At 40.2% G+C, this 12,751-nt stretch overlaps 1 protein-coding gene across 1 annotated transcript in view; it reads right to left on the reverse strand.

Annotated features, from left to right (window-relative positions):
* GLP2R (glucagon like peptide 2 receptor) overlaps positions 1-10,201 on the reverse strand; it is a 50,251-nt gene extending 40,050 nt beyond the window's left edge. The window contains exons 1-2 of the mRNA XM_064467075.1: positions 9,918-10,201; positions 2,256-2,349 (exon numbers count right to left, since the gene is read on the reverse strand). Of these exons, the coding sequence (XP_064323145.1) occupies positions 2,256-2,349; positions 9,918-10,022 (199 nt within the window). The 5' untranslated portion in view covers positions 10,023-10,201. The remainder of the gene's footprint in view (positions 1-2,255; positions 2,350-9,917) is intronic.
* Positions 10,202-12,751: the final 2,550 nt, after the last annotated feature.

The following is a 12,751-nucleotide window of genomic DNA, read 5'->3' on the forward strand; positions in this document are numbered from 1 at the left end:
CCAGAAGAAGGCTGTGGGAAGCAGCATCAAATGCTTTGCTGAAGTCCAGGTAAACAACATCTACTGCTCTCCCCATGTTGACAGCAGATGTTAACTTCTTGTAGAAGGTGATTAGGGTAGCCAGGCATGATTTGCTTTCAGTGAATCTGTGCTGGCTTTTCCCAATCACCTGCTTCATCTGTTTAGTAACAGTTTCTAGGAGGACTCATTCCATTACTTTCCCAGGGACTGAAGTAATACTAATGGGCCTGTAGTGTCCTGGGTCCTCCTTTATTAGTGACTAGTTTTCATGCCCTGTTCAATAATAAGCCTATGTCTTCTCTGTTGCTGTTCTTAACATCTTTAGACAATTTCAGTTCTAGATGAGCCTTAGCCCCTGACTGCATCTCTGAATGCCCTAGCAAAGTTCTGGCAGTCCTTGATGGATATTTGTCTGCATTTGTGTAGCTGGTATGCTTCTTTTTTGTTTTTAAGCACACCCAAAAACTCAGGAAAAATGAGTGGACATTTCCTGCCCCATGTATACTATGACAGCTGACCCAAGTTCTTGATGAAGATGGGGGTCGGAAAACAGAATGGGGTCTTGATTTGTTTCCCCAGCTGTTACAGCTTCACAGCATAAGCTAAGGCAATTAGCTCATGATATTGCAGCTGCCAGGAGCTGCAGCTGCTCCTGGAGCAGGTCACTGATGAAGGTTGGAGAGCATGAGGATTCATTCCTTTAGCAAGCTGCCATGCCCAAGCAAAATGCCTCAATTTTCAGAAACTCCTGCTTCAGTTGAAAGAAGAGAAAGCCTGTTATTGAAGGTGAACACTAAAAATAGTTTCCTTGACTCACCAGATATCTCTTCCTTTTTGCTTTTCAAAGGCCTGTAAAAGTTAGAGATTTCAATATTTTGGGAGAATTTTAAGGAACTTTAAAACATAAACTATTGCATAATTTAGGCTTGAAAACCTTTCGGTTTTTTTCTCCTCTTTTTTCCTGCTGTTTTAAATTCCCAGGCCAATGTTTTGGGTTGATTTTCAACTTCTAAATGCATTTTGAATGATGAAAAATACACACATTGATCTTAACTGGACCATATGTTCTGGCCAACAAAGCCACACACTACAATCTCATAAATGCAGCTTTCTGCCGCGAGCAAAGTGAGTCAGAGCTCATAATATCAACCTGGAGTCTCCCTGTGCAGCTGATGGGGTCAGATAGCCACCAGGGAAGATGACCACGAATGTATCACTTGCACACCGGAGCAGAGACCAGCGACTACAAAACCTAGAGCACAGTTTCACTCTTAATCTTTCCTTGGTGACGGCAGTCACCACTCTCCCAGCTACTTCTTGAACTTCTCCAACTGCTCAAACCAAGCTTGTGTCATGCTTTCCTGAAGACAGACATCTAGCTGAGCAGCATTCTTACTTTTAAAATGAAATAATCACAGATTATACACTCGCCTTTTGCCAAACAACATAAACTTAGAGCACTCAGGGGTAGGAGGCATGGACTCAGTTCCTCTCTCTGCCACTTTTCAGAAGACACTGTCCTCTGAAACTATGATGCTCTTCAGCCAAGAATCCAAAAGCCATGGAGGCAGTAGGATAAGTTATGGACTTTAAGCTAATGGTTATTTGTGCCAGGTGAACATGGGGCAATCTGGTCTCTGTGTCTTAGCTTATTAACCTAATGAGTGTATCATAAAAAGCATAAGCAGTCCTGTGAGAAGACAGCAGCTCCCAGCTGCCTTGGCTAGGCAGAAACCAGACTCTGTCTTGCCTTGTGTGTTTTGGGTTCTTGTCTGCCATGGCTCAGTTTCTGAAGTATAGAAATGACAGACATCTTTTCCCTGAGAGGTCTGTTTTCCTGTGGTTAGCGTAATTTCCAGGAATATGGGTTTGACTTTGGCTGAAAAGGAAAGTGAAAACTGGTCGTCTTCATCCAAAGAATGTGGTTCTCACCAATAATGGGTAGCAGCTCTCTCTTGACCAGGCACTCAGTGCCACACCATAGTGGTAGCTCAGAACCAGCTGTTCAGTGTTTTCATTTCTGTATATGATCTGGTTTTACATATAGGAACCTAATATGTTTTGTGTCAAAGAGATCCATTAACCTCATGATTGCATGTTTGCATGTCTCATTACAGCTGGTTGTTCTACATATAGAACTTACAAAGAGACACACACGTCTGCAAAGCAAGTAAAAGAATATTTTCGTATTCAATGTTACTTAACATCTTACTTTATTGTGTTTGTTTCCTTACCAGTATCTACAGTTGATTCCTGCAGCATTTTCAAGCAATCTTGTTTATATTTGTTCCATCCAGCAGTAGTTTTTTCCAGCACAGATCCTTTGGCCTGTGAATGAAAATACTGAATGTGAGGAAAATCGGTTAGAACTCTGTGGTCTTTTAGTGGCAAGTTTCTTTCCATTTTAAGAAATTTAAGAGGAGAGTAGAGGAGAGAGGAGAATGGAGGAATGGTAGGGAAGCAGGAAGGTAAGGAAGCTCTTAGGGAAATTTCTTCAGTTGCTGTCTTTGCCTGAGCAATAAATGTATTGCCATGCTGCTATATTACTACAGAAATCTGTACAACTTGTGTAAAGCACCTATTAAAAAATCCACACAGATATTTAATTGCTAGGACCTGTGAGAGTGCACCAAAATCATTGGCATTTCATTCCTCCACTGTATAAAATGGGTGTTTATCTTCACAAATTTTACAGTCTTTCCATGCTTTTTACAGTCAACTTATGCTGAGGTCAACTAGGACTTTTCATATATTTATGTCTCTATTAGGTTAATTTAGGAATCTGATTGATGATAATTATGAGGGCTGCTGATTTTTAGAGTATTTTTAAAGATAGCCATGCACTCCTGGTTGAGTAGTACAGTTAAAAATTGCATAAGAGAGTAATGAATAATCAATACTATTGAGCTCCTAATGCCTTTTCTTCAGTGCATTCTGTACTCCTGGCCAGCACTTCAAAGACCACTTCTTTCTCCAACAGCTGAAACAGTGCCATGGACATCTTTCTGTCTTTTTTTTTTTTTTTTTTTTTTGAGAAAACAGAATTGTAAATCTTCATTTTACTTGCCCATTTGCACCATCTATGTTGCCCTTGTTCCACATGGGATTTCTCACATAGAGCATTATTTTTATCCATGTCAAAACTTTCTCCATATAAATTATTTCACACAAATGGATTTTTATGTCCTGAGATTTTGTAGGTACATTTTTTGTTTATTTATTCTAGGTATTTTCAAAGCTGGTTTTGCCCAGGCCTTCCTGTTATAGTGACGACCCCAGAGGAGATCAAGAATTCCTTTAAATTCTCAGAAGCTAGATTTCTGGAAAGAATATGATCTAGAAGAATTGCATTGATGTGATCTGTTGAGAGAGAATAGAAATAAAAGCACGTCAAAAGCAAGCTCCCTTTTACTAGTGTGGCCTTGAAGACAGACTCAGCTTTGGACTTAGTTTAATGACAGCAGATTCTGTGGAGTCCCCTCTGGTGTCTGGAAATCAACCATCCCTTCTCCTCTTGGCTGCTCCTACGCTGTGGGCTCCTGGCTCCTTGCTTTAATTCTTTCTCTTTGCCTGCTCACCCCATGCTCTGTTCTGGAAGCTTCTGCCCCAAACATGTTTTGCTGCTCCTAAAAGCAAGAACAATCCACCCTCAGTCCACAGACTCCTACTGGACCTATTACCCACTCTCTTCTTTTCTGCATGAAGATAAGCTGAAACCGCAAATGAAGCAAAAAAAAACTGTGTTGGTGTCTAAATCAACACTTGTGCTTTTGGACAGATTCTGGCAGGTTGTATGGGAGAAGATTGCTGCATTTATAAGACATGAATGGCACTGAGGCTGCAGAAACACACAGAAGAAACACAGAGGTTGAGGGGATTGTCAGTGGTGTTTGAAAATAGAATGAGAGAAGAGGATCAGAAGCCCTGCTTGGACATGCTGACCTTGGGTCACTCCCTTGGCACTGGGAAGCAGCAGATAAGCAGAAAGGAAAGAGACCTAGGTGTTTACATGAAAGGATGAGATCAGGGATGTAGATCAAAAGTTGTTAGCACAGAGGAAAGAATTAAATTTGCCTCCACTGATAAAATTACTCCTAATATAAAATTGGCTCTGCTGTTAAAAAAAAGAGATATAAAAATTCCCAGCTATAGACAGATTTTAATAATGATTTTATATATAGTGACTGATGTGTTTAGGATGTGGTGAACACCTGAGGTGTACACCTTATCAATGTAAGGGTTGCGATTGTCCCGAGTGGACTGTCATATTTTCACTTGCTCTCTGTAAATATCCATCTTTCTGACAATCTTTTTTATCATACAACACTCGGACTGTAGAGGACTTTAAGAAGGTCATAGCTGAAATTACTGTTTAGAAATGGAATGGCTAAAAATAGAAGAGTTACATGCAAAATTGCTTGGTGACGTATTAGATTTGGGCTGTTGAAGAAATGTCCAGTTAGGAGCAAAGCAGTAGAGAAAGGATAATGCTAGGTACTGCTTACAGTTCAGTATCAGTGTGATGACTTGATCATTATTTACTCAGGTAAAAGAACATCAGCCTAAGCAGTCTCTATGTAATATGCCAGCTGGTCTCCTGAAACCAGGGCTTTGGGAGGCCTGAGGTAGGCAAGCAGTCAAAGAACACTGTCACTATAGGTCACCAAAAAAGAAAAATTCACTACTGGTTGAAAATGTTACCAATTGAAAAGACCAAGTTTTGGAGAGCAGAATAAATGTAAGTTTTCTAAAAAGCAACAATCCTTATACGAAAGGATGCTTTTCAGCTCTCCAGGGAAAATAAATTTCCTTTTGTCTGAACTAGACCTTTTTTGGAAACTGTCTTTCACAGATGTGTGGTTGTCCTAAGCTTGTCTGAGCTTCATGATGTGCCAAGTGCTGAGATAAATAATCAGAACAATGTATGGCTGTGAACTTCACCTGTATCTTTTTCTTTGAAGGTATATTTGTTGGAAAAATAAAGCAAATCATATTTATTTACTTTCAAAACAAGAACAGTGGCTACTATTAGCTAGCTATTGTATGATACCACTCTTTCATGAATGTTTTTGCTGTGTAAAGTGTTGCCTGCCCAATACTCTGCTTTCAGTCTCTCAGCTAATTTCCAGACACCCTACTTTAAATTCCAGGGAGTAGAAAGTCTATAATTATTCTTCCTCTGATGGGCTTGCGAGATAAAGAGAGAATATTTACAGCAGCTATGAGAAAGGAATGCACGTTTCCAAAATAAAAAGCATCTTGACATTTCCCTCATCCAGGCCTCAAAATGCTGGGAGCCAGGGGAGATTCTTCAGACACTCCCGGGTCAGTGAACCTCAGTTGAAAAGGCAAAGATATGGAGATGACGCATTTGTAGAAAAGACTGCTTGGTTTAAGGGATAACACTTCAGTTTCTAATAAACAAATGCATTAAACAGCCAGGAAAATACGAAGAAAGCCTCACAGTGGCTACCTGGCTGCTTGCTTAGTTCCATTCCTGGAGAAAAGACTGACACACAGTTATGAAGAAGCTCACTCAACAAGAGTGAGGAACTGTTTAGGCATACATGACAGTTTCACATCAATTCCTTATCTAATTGTCAGTTTCTGCAAAGCTGCAGGCGGAGTCAGATAGCCAATACCTAGACACTCTTGATGTAAGCAGCTGTGAGATGCTTGGCTTTCTACCACAAGACATTCTGAGGAGAAAAACAAGTCAAGTCTATATAAAATCAGAGCTGCACTTGACAGAAAAATTAAGAGCTGTCAGCTGACCTCAAAATGTGATTTGAAATATATTTAGAGAAATATAAAAAATAATTTAAATTATTACTCAAAAAATGTGCAGATTATTGGAAATTAACAGGGGAGCAGACAAGGACGGGTTAACAAGGGCCATTTAGATCACAAAGAAAAATTAACCCCTCTGCAGAGCATGCACAATGACAGACTTAATGCAACATTTTACTCCATGAAGCCACAGCTGGAGGATGTATATCAGGACTTTTTGAGAATTTATATTTAGTTGTAGAAATGAAGTGACATGAGCCACTTGTAGACAATGTTGCAGTACAGGTGTCTATTGATGTTTCTGCAGTTGTACATATAAGGGAAGATGTTGAAAAGGAGTACAAGACAGTGTTAGTGAGCAGTATTTGTCCCTGGTGCAACTCTGCCTGGATTGTATGACTAACTCTGATGGTCATACCTCAAAAGAGATGGTAATAAATTTGCAAGTTGTAAGGAAAGTGCTTGAGTGGCCTTAATCATTAAACTAAAAGACAAAGAAATCCCCATAGATTTATCTTATCAAAGAAATGATAAACAGATGTTCAACAGCAAACCATAGTGACTTGAATTGCAGTAGATTGTGAACTGTTTAACAGCTACTTACACAGGGACTACCAAAAGCAGCTAAAAAAAGGAAGCTTGCTCTTCGTAGGTGACTGTTCAGTCTGCAGTGGTGTCCACTTTCTCTGGGGAAAATCTCTAAAGATATAGAGAAAGGCTGAAGAATGCTGGCAGCACCTTGGAATGAGCAAAATCAGCTTGCTTTCCCTTCTTGGCTTGAAAGGGATTGATGCTGGTCCCCCAGACAGAAGACTTCAGTGTTTTCTGCAGTGGGACATCCTGTTAAGGCTCTTCTGCATGACGTGCACTAGAGAGCTATTCATTGTCCAGTGAGAAGGCAAACTGTGTGGGCTGGGAACAAGGCACTAGCCTTAACATGGAAGGAAAAATTAAGGAAGTGGCACACCTTGATGTTGTATGTCCGTTTAACTAAGTGAAAAGGATTAAACAAAAGAGTCTTGTCTCTGTATCTTACATCTGTGTGGCTATTATTCTTCAGAGAGGGGCACAGGTTCTCTCAGAAAGAGGAGGGTCTGGAGGCTGTGTCAATGTGAGGAGCACAGCAATCACTGCTGAGATCGTGGAGGCTTTTCATGCTTTTGCCATGTGTGGGAGAAGGCCCACTCCTGTGGGTATGTTCTGAGAAGAACAGACAAATTTCTCTCTGCATCTGACATGGGTCTGTGACTACAGATCCCAGTGAGGTTTTATTATGGTCTAAGTTTTGGGCTACTCAATGCCATCAAAATTTAGATGCAACTCATGCTCAGCGGTAGAAATAAAAGCTTTCAGGTAAACCTCCTATGATCTCAAGCAGTGCAACATGTAGCTCAACATGGCTTTAGATCTCATTTTATTTTTCAGTTGACATTCAGCCACTAGCATTTAAACAGGACTTCTGACTCAAAAGAAATTAAACTCCAACACCCAAGACAGAAGCTTGGAAAGTCCACAACCTTTTGCCCTGAAGAATTGGATATTTCTTTACCTCAGGCTATCTGAAGTTTCGCTAGTAGCAAAATACAGAATCATAGAATCATAGAATCATAAAGGTTGGAAAAGACCTTCGGGATCTTCAAGCCCAACTGTCAACCCAACACCCCCATGCCCTGAAGCACTACATCTACACATCTTTTGAACACCCCCAGGGATGGTGACTCCCCCACCTCTCTGGGCAGCTCGTGCCAATGCCTGACCACTCTTGCAGTGAAAACATTTTCCCTCATATCCAACCTAAACCTCCCCTGACGCAGCCTGGGGCCGTTCCCTCTCGCCCTGTCACTGGTGACTTGGGAGCAGAGACCGACCCCCCCCTCACTCCAGCCCCTCTCAGGCAGCTGCAGAGAGCGAGAAGGGCTCCCCTCAGCCCCCCCTTCTCCAGGCTAAACCCCCCCAGCCCCCTCAGCCGCCCCCCAGCACACTTGTGCTCCAGACCCTGCCCCAGCCCCGCTGCCCTTCTCTGGACACGCTCCAGCCCCTCCAGGCCCTTCTTGTCCCGAGGGGCCCAAACCTGAGCCCAGCATTCGAGGTGGGGCCTCCCCATGGCCGAGCACAGGGGCCCCATCCCTGCCCGGCTCCTGCTGGCCACACCAGTGCTGACACAAGCCCGGGGGCTGGTGGCCTCCTTGGCCACCCGGGCACTGCTGGCTCATGCCCAGCCGGCTGTCAGCCAGCCCCCCCAGGGCCTTCTCCGCTGGGCATGAACCACCTCAGCCTGGGAGCCTGGCATGCAGCTCATGCCAAAGTTTATCATACTGAAATATAATCAAACTTCCCTGGAAGGCTCTTTCAGTTCGTTTGGTTTGCTCAGAGCCCACAAACTGCACCAAGATTGCACCACTGTTTAAAAGTATCTTGGATGCAGCAGAAAACACTGCCTGAAGCTCTCGCTTAGGAAGTGGATTATAATAGTAAACCTCTAAGGCTGCAAACAGGCTGGTTTAAATTTACTTTTTTTCACAAATGACCACAGTAAAATCAGAATTTCACCTTTTTAATTTCTTTTACTAAGATAATACTGACATGAATTGTTTCTCTTTATTCAGATGATGCTATTATGAAGAGAAAAAAAACTTCAATTGAGGTGCAAACTAGAAATAAGAGCTTAAACATCTATTTATTCTTTCTGGTATGATCCTGGTTTATTCTGATTGGTATTTTTTGTATCTATATAGGTGTTCGCTAGAAAATATGGATATAGTGATTTATGATTGCTATTTCTTTAAATTTTTATTTCTCATTAAATAAAATATAAAGGAATAAACACATATTTCTTTAAACAAGTTGCAGGAACCACTATGATAAAGTAATTCACTGTGATTTATAGTCTTGTAAATTTTAATCTCACATTAATTGGTAGATTTTCTGTTAGCATTGATGGAACTGGTGTTTTGGCCAAGGTGTCCTACAGATTTAAGGTGTCTCACGAAACAGAGTTGTTTCAGTTCTATATTCATTTATGCTAAAGAAGGTCTAAATTTTAATTTTACAAAAGCATTAGGAATATTTTCTATTAAAAAAACCCCAACAGAATACATGTCTGCTGGTAACTTTTTCTTCATAAAAAATCTGGGAACACAATTACAGCCTCTACAGCACATATACAAGCAAATCTACTTCCTTCGTAACCCAGCTAAAGGAAGGATGAGCAGATAGCCATATCTTCTTACTTTCAGTTTAAAGTAAGCCTGTCCATTACACTTATTCTCATGCACACTTATTTCATAGACATGTATCCTACATATGAACTGTATTCAAATGAATTGAAATTTGCCACATCTTAGTAATTTTTTAAAAATTTGTCAAAATCAAGGTTGATATTACTAACTAAATAATAATGATTAAAAATGTAAGTGAAAATTTCCTTGAAGTTAATTACACTGAGATGCTTTGTCATTAAATAACTAAAACTCTTCCATAAGACAATATAGACAAAGAAGTAAGCTTTCAGATTTCTAAAATAGGTTTAGAAGAAAAAGATATTGTTTAGTAGATCTCTAGAAATATAAGTAGAACTGACATACATATTTACTAGCCTTCTGTAAGAAGCTGAGGTGCAGAATGAAACCCGTAACACCAGATTTCACAAATGTGATATTCAATGTTCAACCCTCATACAAAGCAAAGGCTAAAAGATAATGCTAGAAACAAAGCAAAGCTGTCTTTAGAACAGGGAGAAAACAGTAGAAAATAAATATGATTCTCAACAGTATTGATATGTGGTAGGAAAGCTGAAAAATAAAATTAATGCAATACTGATCAATACTGGTATGAAAAGAGATCATATAAACGGATGTAAATACAACTTATTCACTGTATGAACAAGCATTAATAGAAGAAAATTGTAATAAATGCTCTAGTCAGAGTGAGTTCTAATACAAAACTCTTCAGCTTCTCAGTCAAAATTTCTCAGGACTAATTTTTAATAACATAAATTGCTATGTCAGAACTATTTTTGAAACAAACGTGTTGTTTGTGAAAGCTAAAAATTATGTGACAGGAATCTGCTTTTACAGTGTCCATTATTAATTACTGAATTAGCTTACCTGTTTCACTAGAAACAATATCATGACAGAGCTGGCAGGTGTGGGAGATATTCTGGACCACAGTCCCATGCTGGAACACAGACCAAAAAGTGTCACCATGCCCATTCTAATAAATTTGTTCCCAATACGCTGCTGTTTCACTCTACTATAGATCAATTATATCACCCTGTCCTGTGGAAAAAAAAAAGTAAAAAATATTTTCTTTTATGAGTGTAACTCTTTCATGAATCTTCTTACAAATAAATGAGGATGTCTACTAAAGTGTCTAAGCTCACTGGACTCCAACTACGTTTTGTTTTTTCTGATTAAAGGCAGAGAGGATTTACTCTAAACTTCACAGAAAGCCTGCTTACTGTAGCATGTCCTTTAGCCAATAAGAAGTCAGAAAACCATTAAAACATTAAAGGGCTGATCCTGTTCCCTTGAAACTCCATGGGAATTTTGCCAGCAGTTTTGCAAGAAGGCAAGCCAGTTCCATAAATACATATATATATTTATACACACCTCATGAAACCATTAAAAGATGACCAAGAACACAGAAAAACTTCATGTAGGAAGTTTGCTGAATCTAGCTGACTGTTAGAAAGCAGCTCAGTAATAGCTGTTTTTATCTTTTCTGAACATATTTTGTAAAATATGCACAGTCAATGCAGGACTGGGGAGAATCTAATTGTACAAAAAATGATGTTAAAGTTTTACCGCAATTCTTGTGACATTCAGTGTTTTTATCAAAGCTTCAGTGGCAAGGTTGGAGAAACTGTCAATTAATTTCAGCTTCAATTTTCAAAAAATATTTTGCAACTTTTCTAGTTGCAGAGAAAATCCTAGAAACATTAATAAATCTATGTGTTACACAGGCTCAGGGAACAAAACCATTTATAATATAATAATTTTGGGGGTCTAACTTATGATTGTTATGCTTTGAGTTGGCAATATGGAGAGTCAAGATGTTGCCTTCTCTATTTCCACCAGAAATGAAACCTGCAGCTGTTTGTACCAGAGGATGGCTCGTGCTATTCACAGAACTCATGGGTGTCCTGTGCAGCTACACTGAAGAACAGGCAGAGGTGCAACACTAGGACTGTGGAGGCCAGCAGCGGCCTAGTTTTCAATGCCAGACATAGGCTAAACCCAAACTGTGTGGCAGATAGACCCTGCAGGACACCCTGTCCCCTTGGCCAGCAGTATGACCGACTCCCTTTCTACACATGTGCCAAAACTTTCTTCTGGAAGAATCCAGGAGGTGGAAGGACATGATGTACACCCATGTCTCATCTTCACATAGAGTCTGGATGTGGTAAAAAACAGTATGGGGACATGGGGTATGGAAGTGCTCTGGGGACAAGTATTTCAGGGTGCAAATGGATCCAGCCCACTCTAGAGGCCTAGAAGTAAGGCACTGGCTGCTCTGCACTACTGTGCCTCCTGTGTTGGTTGGGTCAGTATACATATTCCTCTCTGCCACATCTAAGGCCAACACTGGGGAACAGGGAGAGGGTCTTCAAAGCCTCTGTAGTGACTGCTCATCTGTGTATAGCTACAAGGGATAAAAGCACACTTTCTAATGGCCATATGAGTAGACCAGCTCTGTAGCAGGTCAAAACCAGGAGACCTGAATAGTGCTCTGGCATTGGAACTGTTCTGAGATCACCATAATGAATGTCCTAGTGCTTGAGAAACCCTGAGGTCTGCCTAGACCCTAGATGAGCAGATCCACAGGGTCTCCTGTGGTACATTCTCACTATTGCTTAGTAGCATACAAGTGCTCTCATCTTCTCCACTGATAGCTAGCACCCAGCAGCTGAGGCGCTGTTTTCAGTTTTTGACTTCTGCATGTTGTTGGTTTCTACTTGCTTACTTTTAAAAATCATCTGAAGTTTGTACTTGAAGGAGCTCTGTTGTCCCTCTCCAGAGTTAATGCTACCAAGAATTAAGTCAGTGCAGGAGACCCACATTGAAGTATCCCCATATTGTAATTTCACTAATAAATTGTGGCACTAGGTGGTAAAGACAGAAAGCGAGCTGAAGTTTGAATTTCTGAGTTACTGCTCAGAGAAGTTTGAATTTCTGAGTTATTGCTCAGATTTACAATGTAAATCAGGTAGGTCATGATGCTGAATGCTAGCCACAGTTGCCCACCCCATTCACTCTCAACTTTACTCCAGCAAAAATAATCCAGATAATCTTTTTCCTCCTCTTTTATTTTCTTTCTTTTTTTTTTCACAGTATGACAGATCTAACCAATAAATGTACATGCAATATATTTTTCTTATTATATAGAACATTCTTACATGGCAAATTGATTTAAAAGTTTGTGGTACCAATATTGCTAGAGCATAAGCAGAAAACAGGCTCAGTGAACAATCTCAGACTGCAGCTGTAAACCAGAAGATATCAATTGACAGAGCTTTTTCTGAAGTCTTCAGAGACTGATTCATAGTCCAGTACAAGGTCTGTTTAGTCAAAGAAAACAACAATGCTATGACATTTAGGCTGGTTGAATTTTATAATGGGCATAAAACTAAAGTCTGTACATATTAAAGAGGTGTCAGTGTTATTCCCAAATTAACTCAACTGCCTTGAGTCAGTGGTTTCACAGGCATCAAAATATGCTTGGATACAGCCATATGCAGATTATTCCTGGGAATAGGAATATAGCTAAGTGTTTAATCCTTAAAAGGACTTTCCTCCCTCCCTCCTTCCTCCCTGTTCTCAGACTTGCTAGGCAGTCGGTAATGCACAGAGGCTTCAAGTAGAGTTCACAAGTGCTATATTCCTGTGAAAATACAGTAACACAAAGCTGTAGGAAAATAATAACTCCTGGCTCAATCTAC

This window comes from Phalacrocorax carbo, chromosome 16, assembly GCF_963921805.1.
Source record: "Phalacrocorax carbo chromosome 16, bPhaCar2.1, whole genome shotgun sequence".
NCBI lineage: Eukaryota > Metazoa > Chordata > Aves > Suliformes > Phalacrocoracidae > Phalacrocorax > Phalacrocorax carbo.